The sequence below is a fragment of the Ambystoma mexicanum genome, chromosome 6p (assembly GCF_040938575.1).
Source record: "Ambystoma mexicanum isolate Mex_15411 chromosome 6p, UKY_AmexF1_1, whole genome shotgun sequence".
NCBI lineage: Eukaryota > Metazoa > Chordata > Amphibia > Caudata > Ambystomatidae > Ambystoma > Ambystoma mexicanum.
The window spans coordinates 21426960-21440971 of NC_090935.1; the positions used below are offsets into that span (position 1 = coordinate 21426960).

General features: G+C 49.9%; 1 protein-coding gene across 3 annotated transcripts in view; it reads left to right on the top strand.

Annotated features, from left to right (window-relative positions):
- INTS10 (integrator complex subunit 10) overlaps window positions 1-14012 on the top strand; it is a 372357-nt gene that overhangs the window by 171361 nt on the left and 186984 nt on the right. For all 3 annotated transcript variants that reach the window (XM_069626653.1, XM_069626654.1, XM_069626655.1), the window contains 2 exons: window positions 11145-11227; window positions 13543-13692. In XM_069626653.1, the coding sequence (XP_069482754.1) occupies window positions 11145-11227; window positions 13543-13692 (233 nt within the window). The remainder of the gene's footprint in view (window positions 1-11144; window positions 11228-13542; window positions 13693-14012) is intronic.

A 14012-nucleotide genomic window follows, 5' to 3' on the forward strand; every position in this document is an offset into this window, starting at 1 on the left:
TGCACAGGCTACATCTCAGAACTGTCTCCATTCTCCAGCATTGGATCTTTCATGGATTCACATGCTTAGAATATTCCCCGTCGTCAGGCTGGGAATCCCCGGTACATTATATAGACCCTTTCCCGTAGGAAAACTTTTTCGACGCTTATGCGTCCTATCCGCCTCGTTTTGTATCATGCGTGCCCGCGGCGTCCGGACGCCATGATATAAATACAGGACCCTCCCCCGCGCTCCCTCAGATTTCAACCGTCTTTCAAAGTAGTGGGATCCTCGTGGTTACTACTAGTAGAAATTAGGTTGTTTTTTCTTTCGCTTCGGTGACATTATATTCTGGAAAAATATGTCCGGAAAAGCGTTATTTCGCCCTTGTGCGACATGTGGACTCAAAAAAGTCTATGAAGGTGATGCCCACATGGATTGTATCTACTGTCTCCACCCGCACCACACGGCGGATACATGTGAGATATGCCAGGGTTTCTCCCAAAAAACCCTTAAAGACAGAAAAAGAAGGTTGGTCGACTGGCTTAACGATGGAGCGGGTGCCTATCCGGCATCAGAAGTTGGCTCAACGGCCTCCAGGAGCAAGTCGGAACCTCCCTCGAAGAAGGTACGGCCGGTCGACAACCTCCCTGATGACAAGCATACGGGGAAGCATGCTGGGTCTTCCTCATCACACAAAAAGTCCTCCTCCTCCTCATTATCTAAGACGGTGAGGCAAGCGACGTCAAAATCCTCCTCAGGGGACCGTCGTAGGTCTTCCGTGAGTCGGGATTCTTCAGCCGGGAAATCGGCATCGAAATCGGCTTCCAAGTCTAAAGTCTCGGCGCTGGCTACTTGCTCGTCGACACCGGTGTCGTTGACGATGCCTATTACTGTTCAGGCTGCAGCGGTGGGGATTCCTTCGTCGACGGCGACTCAGTCTATGGCTTGGCAACCAGAGGTCTACGACCCGGTCCCCCCTGAAGTCTTACTGCAGCCGGACACGGCCTTGTCGGCGCTGTCGGCGGAAGGGGAATGTGGCATGGTTTTACAGCCGTCGGATTTGGGCTTACAGCCTTCCACTTCGACGACGACGGCGAGTGGGGGTATGGTCCCTCTATCCTCGACGTTGCTGACCCCCCAGACGGTCTTGTCTCTGGATGTGCTTAATACGCTGCAGAAGCTCCTACAGCGTCTGGATACGCAGATCCCTCAACCTGGGACCTCATCGTCGCTATTTCCTGTACCTTCCGTCGACGAACAAGCTCAAACAGCCCGCTCGACGACCAAAAGCCCATCGGCCTCACAGGTGGCGAAGGATCGTCCTCGAGCGCAGGAGGAGGGTGAGCTATCAGAGTCTGATTCTATCCAGGGTGACTCAGGGTCAGAAATTTCCCTGTCACCGTCGAGAGACCCAACATGGAATTCGGATGTGGAGGTAGAGTCTACGAGGAGCCAGGCACAACCGTCTCCTCCGGATGATGTGGGAGCCTTCCACGCCATGATGGGAAAGGCGTGTTCCGAGTTCGGCTTGATTCCTGAGGAACAAAAGAAAGACTGTTTTCTCTTTGATCATATGGGTCAAAGGAGGAAATCGGTTTTTGCCATCCCAATTCTGGACCACGTGTGGCAAGAAGGCCTCAAGACGATGCGCCATCCGTTCTCGGAGCCGGCTATCAAGGGGCGTATTGAGAAAAAGTTTAAAGCTCCAGAGTCCACTCCAAAATGTCTAACGGCACAACCTCTGTCAGACTCCGTGGTGTCGGCGGCTAGGAAGGCCAGAGTACAGCAAAAATGTTCGACCCCACCAGAAAGCGAGGCCAGGAGGCAGGACGCCTTTGGAAAAAAGGTGCTCTCAGTTGGCGCGACGACGGTAAGGGCAGCCAATTCTTTGGCTATCGTATCAAGATACGATAGAGAAATGTGGCACAAACTAGCCCCTGTCCTAGAACATCTGCCAGAAGAACACCGAAAAGCAGCCATGTTACTTGTACGAGATGGCGAAGAGGCTTCGAACCACGCAATTAATATTGCAGTTGACCTAGCAGAGTCTGGTTTCAAACAGATCAATCATGGCATAGTACTTCGTCGACAAGCGTGGCTCAAATGTACTACTTTCCGTCCCGAAGTCCAATACAAAGTCCTTGACATGCCATGTGAAGGAGAACATCTGTTCGGAGAAAAGGTAGATGAAGCCTTGAAGGGGATGAAGGAAGACACGGATACTGCTAGGTCTCTGGGAGCCCTCCAGACAGGTAGAAATTTTCGCTCCTTTCGCCCATTCAGGGGTGCTTCTGGAAACTCCCGCTTTGGAGCCTCTAGGGACTGTGGATTTAACAGGTCCTCATACTCTTCACAAGGTTTCAGACGTGCATCCCAGTCGGCACGAAGAGGTAGAGATTATCAAGCCTCCAGAAGACGTGGCTCGGGTTCCTCTTCGACGAAGGGCAAGCAAACCGGCAACCAATGACGGCCTTCGGAACGTCCTGGGGGGCCGAGTCTCTCATCATATCGACCAATGGAAATGCATCACCACAGATCGATGGGTTCTGGACACGATTCGCATGGGTCATGCGCTACAATTCAAAGACAAGCCTCCACGTCTTCCGCCGGTGTTTTCGGCCCAGCCCCACCTTCGGGTCCTACGACGAGGTGGAGCTTATGCTAAAAAATGGAGCGGTAGAAAAGGTTCCTGTGGCACAGGAAGGAAACAGAGTTTATTCCCGGTTCTTTGTTGTCAAGAAGCCAAATGGAAAATGGAGGCCCATTCTCGACCTGAGGGTACTCAACAAATGGCTAAAGAGCTTAAAATTCAAAATGCTAAAGCTCCAGGAGGTTATCAGGTCGGTGCAACCCAAGGATTATCTGTCGTCGCTGGACCTTCAAGACGCCTATTTTCACATCCCAATACGTCCACGACACAGGAGATATTTAAGGTTCGTCGTCGGACGAAAGCATTTCCAGTTCAAGGTCCTCCCGTTCGGTCTCAAGTCCTCCCCCAGGACGTTCACCAAGTGTCTGGCCCCTATAGCGGCCCATTTAAGAAAGGAAGGTCACCACGTCTATCCCTATCTAGACGACTGGCTGGTCAGAGGTTCGTCCACGGAACAAACACGAAACAGTCTGGGGGCCACGTTGTCCCTCTTACAGAAACTGGGCTTCTCGATAAACTTCAGCAAATCATCCTTAGAGCCTTCGAGGACTTTGGTTTTTCTAGGAGCGGAGTTTCATACGCAAACAAACCTTGTAAGACCATCCAGCGAGAGAGTACAGAAATTACAAAGCAAGGCGTCGGAATGGCAATGCGGTACCAGGGTATCGGTGCGCAAATACATGTCCCTACTAGGGACTATGTCATCCTGCATTCCGTTGATAAACAACTGCCGTCTGTTTATGAGGCCTTGCCAGGAATTTCTAGCGGACCGTTGGGCGCAGAGTCAAGGTCGCTGGTCCGACAGACTGGTCGTCGACGAGCAACTAGTACAAGCACTCTGCTGGTGGAAAGCGTCTTCTCATCTAACGAAAGGAATGCCTCTGGTGGAACCGGAGTTCCAGAAGACGGTGGTGACGGATGCATCGTTGAGCGGATGGGGAGCTCATCTGGATACGTTGCAGGTACAAGGCCGGTGGTCGTTACAAGAGTCCACCCTGCATATCAACCTGCTGGAACTGAGAGCAGTGCGATGGGCTCTAAAATCATTCCTTCCTCAGTTGAGGAACTCGGTGGTGCGTGTCATGACGGACAACACAACTACAATGTTTTACTTGAGGAAGCAAGGAGGGACACGGTCCAGGTCCCTGTCGACGGAGGCACAAAAAATCTGGCATTGGGCACTGCAACACAACATGCAAATCTTGGCGTTCCACCTGCCAGGCGTGAGAAATGTGGAGGCCGATGCCCTCAGCAGAGAACTGAACGATGTTCACGAATGGGTGCTGAACGACCAGCAAATACAACACGTATTCAAGAAGTGGGGACATCCCTCCATCGATCTGTTCGCGACGAGGGACAACAGGAAATGCCTGCAGTATGCAAGCAGATGGCCTCAGCAGGGCTCTCTGGGGGATGCGTTCTCCTTTCCATGGACGAACAAATTCCTGTACGCATTCCCTCCATTTCCCCTTATCCGGAGGACGTTGCAATGGATCCTCAAGTACCCATGTCGGGTGATTCTGGTGGCCCCGTACTGGGCCAGACAAGTGTGGTTTTCAGACCTACTGCACCTAGCGGCGGCGGAACCGATGAGGTTAAAGAGGACCCCCAACCTTCTGTCTCGACAGGAGGGGGTTGTTTGGCATCACGACCCGGACAGCCTCAAATTGACGGCCTGGCTCCTGACTTTGCTGAATTTGGTCAGCTAACGATTCCGGAGGAATGTCGGCGTATTCTGCAAGCGGCAAGAGCACCTTCCACAAACACCTCATACTCGTACAAATGGAGGAGGTTCTGTCAGTGGTGCTCGGATCAACCAGGTTTGGTTCCGCAGTCGATCAAGCCGGAACAGCTCCTTCCATACTTGCTGTTCTTAGCTCAAAAGGGCCTATCGGTATCGTCGATAAAAGTACACCTGGCCGCCATTTCCAGGTTTACACGTCAATGACATTCCACACCATTATTCATCGACCGCCTGATTAAGCACTTCCTTAAGGGCCTATTTCGGAGTTTTCCTCCAGAGAAGAAATTTCCTCCGGCGTGGAGCCTCAATCTGGTGTTAGCGTCTCTTATGAAACCTCCTTTTGAACCAATGTCATCATCGTCTCTAAAGTTTTTGTCGTGGAAGTTGGCCTTCCTGGTCGCCATCACTTCAGCCCGACGTATTTCAGAAATCCAAGCTCTAATGGTAGACCCACCGTACTTGCGTTTTTTCAAGAACAAGGTGGTCCTAGCCACTAACCCACAGTTCATACCGAAAGCTCCGTCAGTGTTCCATAAACACTCCTCTATTGTCTTACCTACGTTTTTTCCAGAACCATGCTCGGGAGCGGAGCGTACGTTACACACACTGGACGTAAAAAGGGCTCTCAAGTTCTATCTTCATCGCACGCAACCTTTCAGAGAAACGAGGCAGTTGTTCGTAGCCTATGGGTTGGGTGCTAAAGGCAAAGCCATTTCAAAGCAAGGACTGTCAAGATGGGTGTCATCTACCATTTCGTACTGCCATTCCAAGGCAGGGAAGCCTCTTCTACGACGGCCAAGAGCTCATTCAACTAGAGCGGCGGCATCGTCGACGGCGCTGTGGTCTGGAGTCCCGCTGGGGGACATCTGCATGGCGGCTACCTGGGCGGCTACACACACTTTTACCCGCCATTACTGCCTGTCGCAACAACATGCCGAAGATACCCGGATGGGACAGGCGGTGCTTCGACACCTATTCCAATAAGGTAAGCCCCGGCTGAGGGGTTAGATCCTGTTGCAATTGTGTTTCAATATTGTCCGCTTTTCTATGCTAATGATGTGTACACGACCATAGGGAACGGGCATTGTGAGAAGTATGCGGGTTTGCATGCACGCCTCCTCTTTTAGGGATGGTACTGCTATGTAATCTATTCTAAGCATGTGAATCCATGAAAGATCCAATGCTGGAGAAGGGAATAGTTTCTTACCTGTAACTCCATTTCTCCAGCATTGGTATCTTTCATGGATTCACATGCGCCCTCCTGCCTCCCCTGGACATGCAAACCGGTTCCCCCACTACTTTGGGGGCCGAAATCTGAGGGAGCGCGGGGGAGGGTCCTGTATTTATATCATGGCGTCCTGACGCCGCGGGCACGCATGATACAAAACGAGGCGGATAGGACGCATAAGCGTCGAAAAAGTTTTCCTACGGGAAAGGGTCTATATAATGTACCGGGGATTCCCAGCCTGACGACGGGGAATATTCTAAGCATGTGAATCCATGAAAGATACCAATGCTGGAGAAATGGAGTTACAGGTAAGAAACTATTCCCTTCCCCTGTACTCCACACTACTGCACAGGCTACATCTCAGAACGGCCTCCATTCCTCTGTACTCCCCACCGCTGCACAGGCTCCATCTCAGAACTGCCTGCATTCCCCAGTACTTCACACTGCTGCACAGGCTCCATCTCAGAATTGCCTCCATTCCCCTGCACTCCACACTGCAGCACAGGCTCCACCTCAGAACTTCCTCCATTCCCCTGTACTCCACATTGCTTGACAGGCTGCATCTCAGCAATACCTCCATTCCCCTGTACTCCACGCTGCTGCACAGGCTCCCTCACAGAACTGCCTCCATTCCCCTGTACTCCACACTGCTGCACAGGCTCCCTCTCAGAACTGCCTCCATTCCCCTGTATTCCACACTGCTGCACATGCTCCATCTCAGAACTGCCCCCCATTCCCTTGTACTCCACACTGCTGCACAGGCTCCATCCCAGCACTGCCTCCATTCCCATGTACTGAACACTGCTGCACATGCTCCATCTCAGAAATGCCTCCGTTCCCCTATACTCCACACTGTTGTACAGGCTCCATCTCAGAACTGCCTCCATTCCCCTGTACTCCACACTGCTGCACAGGCTCCATCTCAGAACTGCCTACATTCGCCTGTACTCCACACTGCTGCACAGGCTCCATCTCAGAACTGCTTCCATTCCCCTGTACTCCGCACTGCTGCACAGGCTCCATCTCAGAACTGCCTCCATTTGCCTGTATTCCACACTGCTGCACAGACTCCATCTCAGCACTGCCTCCTACTCCTTTACTCCACACTGCTGCACAGGCTCCATCTCATAATGGCCTCCATTCCCCTGTACTTCACGCTTTTTCACGGGCACCTTTTCAGAGCTGCCTCCATTCCCCAGTTCTCCATGCTGCTGCACAGGCTAAATCTCAGAACTGCTTCCATTCCCCTGTACTCCACACTGCTGTACAGGCAAAATCTCAGAACTGCCTCCATTCCCCTGCACTCAACACTGCTGCACAGGCTAAAGCTCAGAACTGCCTCCACCCCCCCTGCACTCAACAATGCTGCACAGGCTAAAGCTCAGAACTGCCTCCATTCCCCTGTATTCCACACTGCTGCAAAGGCTAAAGCTCAGAACTGACTCCATTCCCATGTACTCCACACTGCTGCACAGGCTAACCTCAGAACTGCCTTCATTCCCCTGTAGTCCATACTGCTGCACAGGCTAAGGCTCAGAACAGCCTCCATTCCCCTGTAGTCCACACTGCTTCACATTTTGCATCTCAGAACGGCCTCCATTTCCCTGTACTCCACACTGCTGCACAGGCTCCATCTCAGAACTGCCTGCATTCGCCTGCAACTCCACACTGCTGCACAGGCTCCACCTCAGAACTGCCTCTGTTCTCCTGTACTCCACACTGCTGCAAAGGCTCCATCTCAGCACTGCCATCTACCCCTGTACTCGACACTGCTGCACAGGCTCCATCTCAGAACTGCTTCCATTCCCCTGTACTCTACACTGCTGCACAGGCTCCGTCTCATAATGGCCTCCATTCCCCTGTACTTCACGCTGCTGCACAGGCACCATTTCAGAACTGCCTCCATTACCCTGTACTCCACACTACTGCACAGGCTCCATCTCAGAGCTGCCTCCATTCCACTGTACTCCATGCTGCTGCACAGGCTAAATCTCAGAACTGCCTCCATTCCCTTCCCCTGTACTCCACACTGCTGCACAGGCTCCATCTCAGAACTGCCTTCATTCCCCTGTACTCCATGCTGCTGCACAGGCTAAATCTCAGAACTGCCTCCATTCCCCTGTACTCCACACTGCTGCACAGGCTAAAGCTCAGAACTGCCTCCATTACCCTGTACTCCACACTGCTGCACAGGCTCCATCTCAGAACTGCCTCCCATTCCCCTGTACTCCACACTGCTGCACAGGCTAAAGCTCAGAACTGCCTCCATTCCCCTGTACTCCACCCTGCTGCACAGGCTAAAGCTCAGAACTGCCTCCATTCCCCTGTACTCCACACTGCTGCACAGGCTGCATCTCAGCACTGTCCCCATTCCCCTGTACACCACACTGCTGCACAGGCTCCATCTCATAATGGTCTCCATTCCCCTGTACTTCACGCTGCTGCACATGCACCATTTCAGAACTGCCTCCATTACCCTGTACTCCACACTACTGCACAGGCTCCATCTCAGAGCTGCCTCCATTCCACTGTACTCCATGCTGCTGCACAGGCTAAATCTCAGAACTGCCTCCATTCCCCTGTACTCCACACTGCTGCACAGGCTCCATCTCAGAACTGCCTTCATTCCCCTGTACTCCATGCTGCTGCACAGGCTAAATCTCAGAACTGCCTCCATTCCCCTGCACTCCACACTGCTGCACAGGCTCCATCTCAGAACTGCCTCCCATTCCCCTGTACTCCACACTGCTGCACAGGCTAAAGCTCAGAACTGCCTCCATTCCCCTGTACTCCACCCTGCTGCACAGGCTCAAGCTCAGAACTGCCTCCATTCCCCTGTACTCCACACTGCTGCACAGGCTGCATCTCAGCACTGTCCCCATTCCCCTGTACACCACACTGCTGCACAGGCTAAAGCTCAGAACTGCCTCCATTCCCCTGTACTCCACACTGCTGCACAGGCTTCATCTCAGAGCTGCCTCCATTTTCCTGTACTCCACACTGCTGCACAGGCTTCATCTCAGGGCTGCCTCCATTCCCCTGTAATCCACACTGCTTCACAGGCTGCATCTCAGCACTGCCTCCATTCCCCTGTAATCCACACTGCTGCTCAGGCGGCTAAAGCTCAGAACTGCCTCCATTTTCCTGTACTCCACACTGCTGCACAGGCTTCATCTCAGAGCTGCCGCCATTCCCCTGTACTCCACACTGCTGCACAGGCTGCATCTCAGCACTGCCTCCATTCCCCTGTACTCCACACTGCTGCACAGGCTAAAGCTCAGAACTGCCTCCATTCCCCTGTACTCCACACTGCTGCACAGGCTGCATCTCAGCACTGCCTCCATTCCCCTGTACTCCACACTGCTGCACAGGCTCCATCTCTTGTGCACGTTCCTTTGGAGACTGTGGTAGCCTCATGATCCCAATTCTAAGTGAGTGAAGCTGAGCTCCGCTAGAGATACGGAGGTAGTCTGCTGGCCACTATTGTTGGGTTGTCTTCAGGTGTGGATCAGGAGAGGCTCTTTTGATTATTTCCCCTCCTTGCCTCTGGTTGTCCCACCTGTGAGGCATAACCGATGGCTACCTGTAGCTTTTGACACTTTCACGTTCAGAGCCAAATACATTACCCTGATGTCTAGGAATGCAATCAGGAATTAGAATGCTTGTGTTAGATAAGACATGGATTTAGAGAGATGAGTGGGCACTTCAAAGCACAGTGTGAAGCATTACAAAGCCTTTTACTCTTTTCATGAGCACATACACCTTGTCTAATGATTTATGCGACAGTGCAATGTACTATCAAAGCTTGTGTATCACAAAGTGTGTGCTGTTAACTGATCTGTGAAGTGCTTGTTATCACATTGGTATGAAAAGGAGGATTTGAACATGCCATGCACATAATGGGGGGGTTTGTAGAGCGCACTTTCACCCCCACAGGGGTATATTGGATTTATAGACAGATAACCAGTTTGTCCAACAGAATGGTACTCATTTTATCATCCTCAGAAGGATGAAGGGCTGAGTGGGCCTGCTGGGATTTGAACCTGTGACCACGAGGTCAAACACAGATCCCTGTAGCAAATGCATCAGTTCACTGCACCACAGACATGGCCACTGTACATTTACACATAATAGTTGCCACATGGATTTTTTTCAGTGATTTGGCTGGTCCACCTATATACCGGTCAACCTGGCCCATAGTCCCTCTGGGTCCTAGGATGTCCCTTCCTTTAACATAGATCTTGGATCTGCATTAAGGGACAGTGGGTGCTTCTTCTCCACCCTCCCCCCCCCACCCTCCAGAAAGGCTACCTCTAACATTGTGGTTTCGTGAGTGGAATTTGCCACTGCTGGATGGTAGCAAAGACCAGACCTGCCATGTCATGCTTGTGCCCAGTATCTGCTGTGAGGCTGGAATTCAGAATCCTCCCAGCAGGTATGACTATCCATCAAGGGGACGGACGATCATGGGTTCACCAAAGGCATCCTTGCCTGTTCAAAGGGAGGTGGCTCTGGTACACTTCCCAGGACTTTACAATGGAGTAGTGCCACTCTGAGAACTTCAACGTTTGAATTTACAGCCTGAGCTCTCATAGTCTAACCTCAATACATACATGGTGACGCAGATTCCACACTCTACCGCATATCTGCTCCTGCCCACAATCTCTATCCTATAGAAATCCTTTATGCTGTGCAAGGTGGGACGGAAGGCAGTCTCTGCACACTGCACACACACTGTAGCTAAAGAATGAAAGCGGTCCAGGAGAGGCTGCAGCCCCTCTAATACTGAAATCCAGTGACAGGATCTAGTGTGGCTTAGATCAACGTTACTCACTCTTGCACACCACCTTCCTGCCACGGAGTGCAACCAATACAGCTTCATTTTCACACTAGGTGGTGAGGCATTCATTGGGGATGTCCCTGTAGCTGTGCATTGAACCATGCAATAAACCGTGGTTGAGCTGTGTCTGCTGCTGTGTGCAGGACTGTGCCACAAATGGTTTGTAAGTTGCCCATCAGCCTATATGTTGAGCGTTGATTGATTTGGGCATACAGCTGTGCACTGAGCAGCACTCGGGTCTGTGCCTTGACCTGTGTGAACGCATGCCTCAAGCCATGAGCAGTGAAGGATGGGCCTGTGTGACTGCACGCCTCAAGCCATGAGCAGTGATTGATGGGCCTGTGTGAATGCACACCTCAAGCCATGAGCAGTGATTGATGGGCCTGTGTGACTGCACGCCTCAAGCCATGAGCAGTGATGGATGGGCCTGTGTGAATGCACACCTCACGCCATGAGCAGTGATGGATGGACCTGTGTGTATCTGCCCCATTCCTTGCTGATGTTTGCTGATATTGATCTATGCTCCAGGTGTGTACAAAAATCAGAGCTGTGGATTATAATTGCCTAGTGTTGTCCTGGTGCTGCCTTCCCATTAGAACACATTGGGTTATAGGAAACCATAATCAGTGGTTGCAATTGTGAGATCTGTGTTCGTAATCTAGCCTAACACTAATGATAAACCTCCCTTGCGATTGTTCAGAGTTTACAAGAATTCGCTCATCGTGGAAGACCGACAGCTGGGTGTGGACAAGGATTTTCCTCACAGATATGATCATTTATCAGGTATGTTGCATGCTTCTGATTGGGGTTTCAATAACATTACACTGGCAGCACTGGCACGTGGAACATCTGTTACTCTCCCAGTAAAGGTATAGCAGCCCTGCTGAGAAGCTGCTGGAGAACCACTGTAAGGCATGTGTCCTCATTCTAAGATGGAGCCATGGAAAATACTTCCTTAGGTGAATATTCCGGCATCAAAACCTAGCTGTTTCATTATTAAACCACCTTTTAATGCAGCATAAAAGTGAAAACTCTTCTCCTAGTGCAAGCATTATGGAAAGAAAGCAAGCTCTTTCAACACATCTCTCACTGGTATAGATTGTGCAGCATGCAAAGAAAGCAAGCTCTTTCAACACATCTCTCACTGGTATAGATTGTGCAGCATGCAAAGGAAGCAAGCTCTTTCAACACATCTCTCACTGGTATAGATTGTGCAGCATGCAAAGAAAGCAAGCTCTTTCAACACATCTCTCACTGGTATAGATTGTGCAGCATGGAAAGAAAGCAAGCTCTTTCAACACATCTCTCACTGGTATAGATTGTGCAGCATGCAAAGAAAGCAAGTTCTTTCAACACATCTCTCACTGGTATAGATTGTGCAGCATGCAAAGGAAGCAAGCTCTTTCAACACATCTCTCACTGGTATAGATTGTGCAGCATGCAAAGAAAGCAAGCTCTTTCAACACATCTCTCACTGGTATAGATTGTGCAGCATGGAAAGGAAGCAAGCTCTTTCAACACATCTCTCACTGGTATAGATTGTGCAGCATGCAAAGAAAGCAAGCTCTTTCAACACATCTCTCACTGGTATAGATTGTGCAGCATGCAAAGGAAGCAAGCTCTTTCAACACATCTCTCACTGGTATAGATTGTGCAGCATGCAAAGAAAGCAAGCTCTTTCAACACATCTCTCACTGATATAGATTGTGCAGCATGGAAAGGAAGCAAGCTCTTTCAACACATCTCTCACTGATCTAGATTGTGCAGCATGCAAAGAAAGCAAGCTCTTTCAACACATCTCTCACTGGTATAGATTGTGCAGCATGGAAAGGAAGCAAGCTCTTTCAACACATCTCTCACTGGTATAGATTGTGCAGCATGCAAAGAAAGCAAGCTCTTTCAACACCTCTCTCACTGGTATAGATTGTGCAGCATGGAAAGAAAGCAAGCTCTTTCAACACATCTCTCACTGATCTAGATTGTGCAGCATGCAAAGAAAGCAAGCTCTTTCAACACATCTCTCACTGGTATAGATTGGGCAGCATGGAAAGAAAGCAAGCTCTTTCAACACGTCTCTCTCACTGATCTAGATTGTGCAGCATGCAAAGAAAGCAAGCTCTTTCAACACATCTCACTGGTATAGATTGGGCAGCATGCAAAGAAAGCAAGCTCTTTCAACACATCTCTCACTGGTATAGATTGTGCAGCATGCAAAGAAAGCAAGCTCTTTCAACACATCTCTCACTGGTATAGATTGGGCAGCATGGAAAGAAAGCAAGCTCTTTCAACACATCTCTCACTGGTATAGATTGTGCAGCATGGAAAGAAAGCAAGCTCTTTCAACACATCTCTCACTGGTATAGATTGGGCAGCATGCAAAGAAAGCAAGCTCTTTCAACACATCTCTCACGGGTATAGATTGTGCAGCATGGAAAGGAAGCAAGCTCTTTCAACACATCTCTCACTGGTATAGATTGTGCAGCATGGAAAGAAAGCAAGCTCTATCAACACATCTCTCACTGCTATAGATTGTTCCATTCATAGAATAGGAATACAACACAAGCCGCAGGGAAATTAAAAATCCCTGTTAAAGCAGCAATCGGCAAATTTCTCACCATCTTAAGCAGGTTCATTGCCTTACAGAATTGGCTACTGCTGTATCAGAGCTTTCAGTTTGATATACTGCTTATGCATGATGGAGGAGCTGACTGACACCAGGCCCCTCTCCTATGTGCATCTTCGTTAGCTCTGGCAACAGGAAACATCGCTCCAGCCAGACCTAAAATGGCCTAAAAACAAAAAAGCATCAAAATGCTACTTTATTATAGTCACTGCAACTGCCGGGGTAATGCTCTGCATGTAAATCTTAGCAGATAGCAGCTACACAACTAATGTTACAGCTAAGAAACCCCCGCCCTTATTTGCATTTACCATCCAGACTCTTTAGATTTAATGCAAAGCCCACCAAGCCAAGTGAATTGGATTTCATCAGTTGTTGTCTGTCCTTTTTCTTTTTTTATGTTTGCGAAAATGAATGTAGAACTATTAACCATAATGTTTTGACCTTTTCTGAGCAATCTTTTCACGTATATTTTCAGGGCCAGTATAAGAAAGCGATAGCCAGCCTCCACATATTAACAGCTCTTCAGGGTGCACAAGTTCCCCAAATCCTGGGACAGTCAACGTTGGAGCATCACAGGGCGCTCATACAGCTGGCAACGTGCCACTTTGCTCTCGGGGAATATAGGGTAAGTGTACGTGCCAATTACTTGACGTAAAAGAGTCGTAAGCATGAACCCTGCTTCCAAATGCGTACAAATGTTGATTATCAATGTCTGCAACACATTGTGCTGTATAGTGCGCCTTATAAATATTCAAAAAATCAAAATAGCTAGGTTTTGTGGTCTACAGCAGACTTGTCCAGAAGGTGTAGGACTATATAGTCCTGAAATGAGCTCGGCCGTCGCCCTTTAACCAGTTTAGGCCTTCATCGAGAAAGGCTAGCTGGAGCCCATTACTAATATTCTAGCATTATCCATGGAGACGTTATTTGATGATCTCCCGTCAG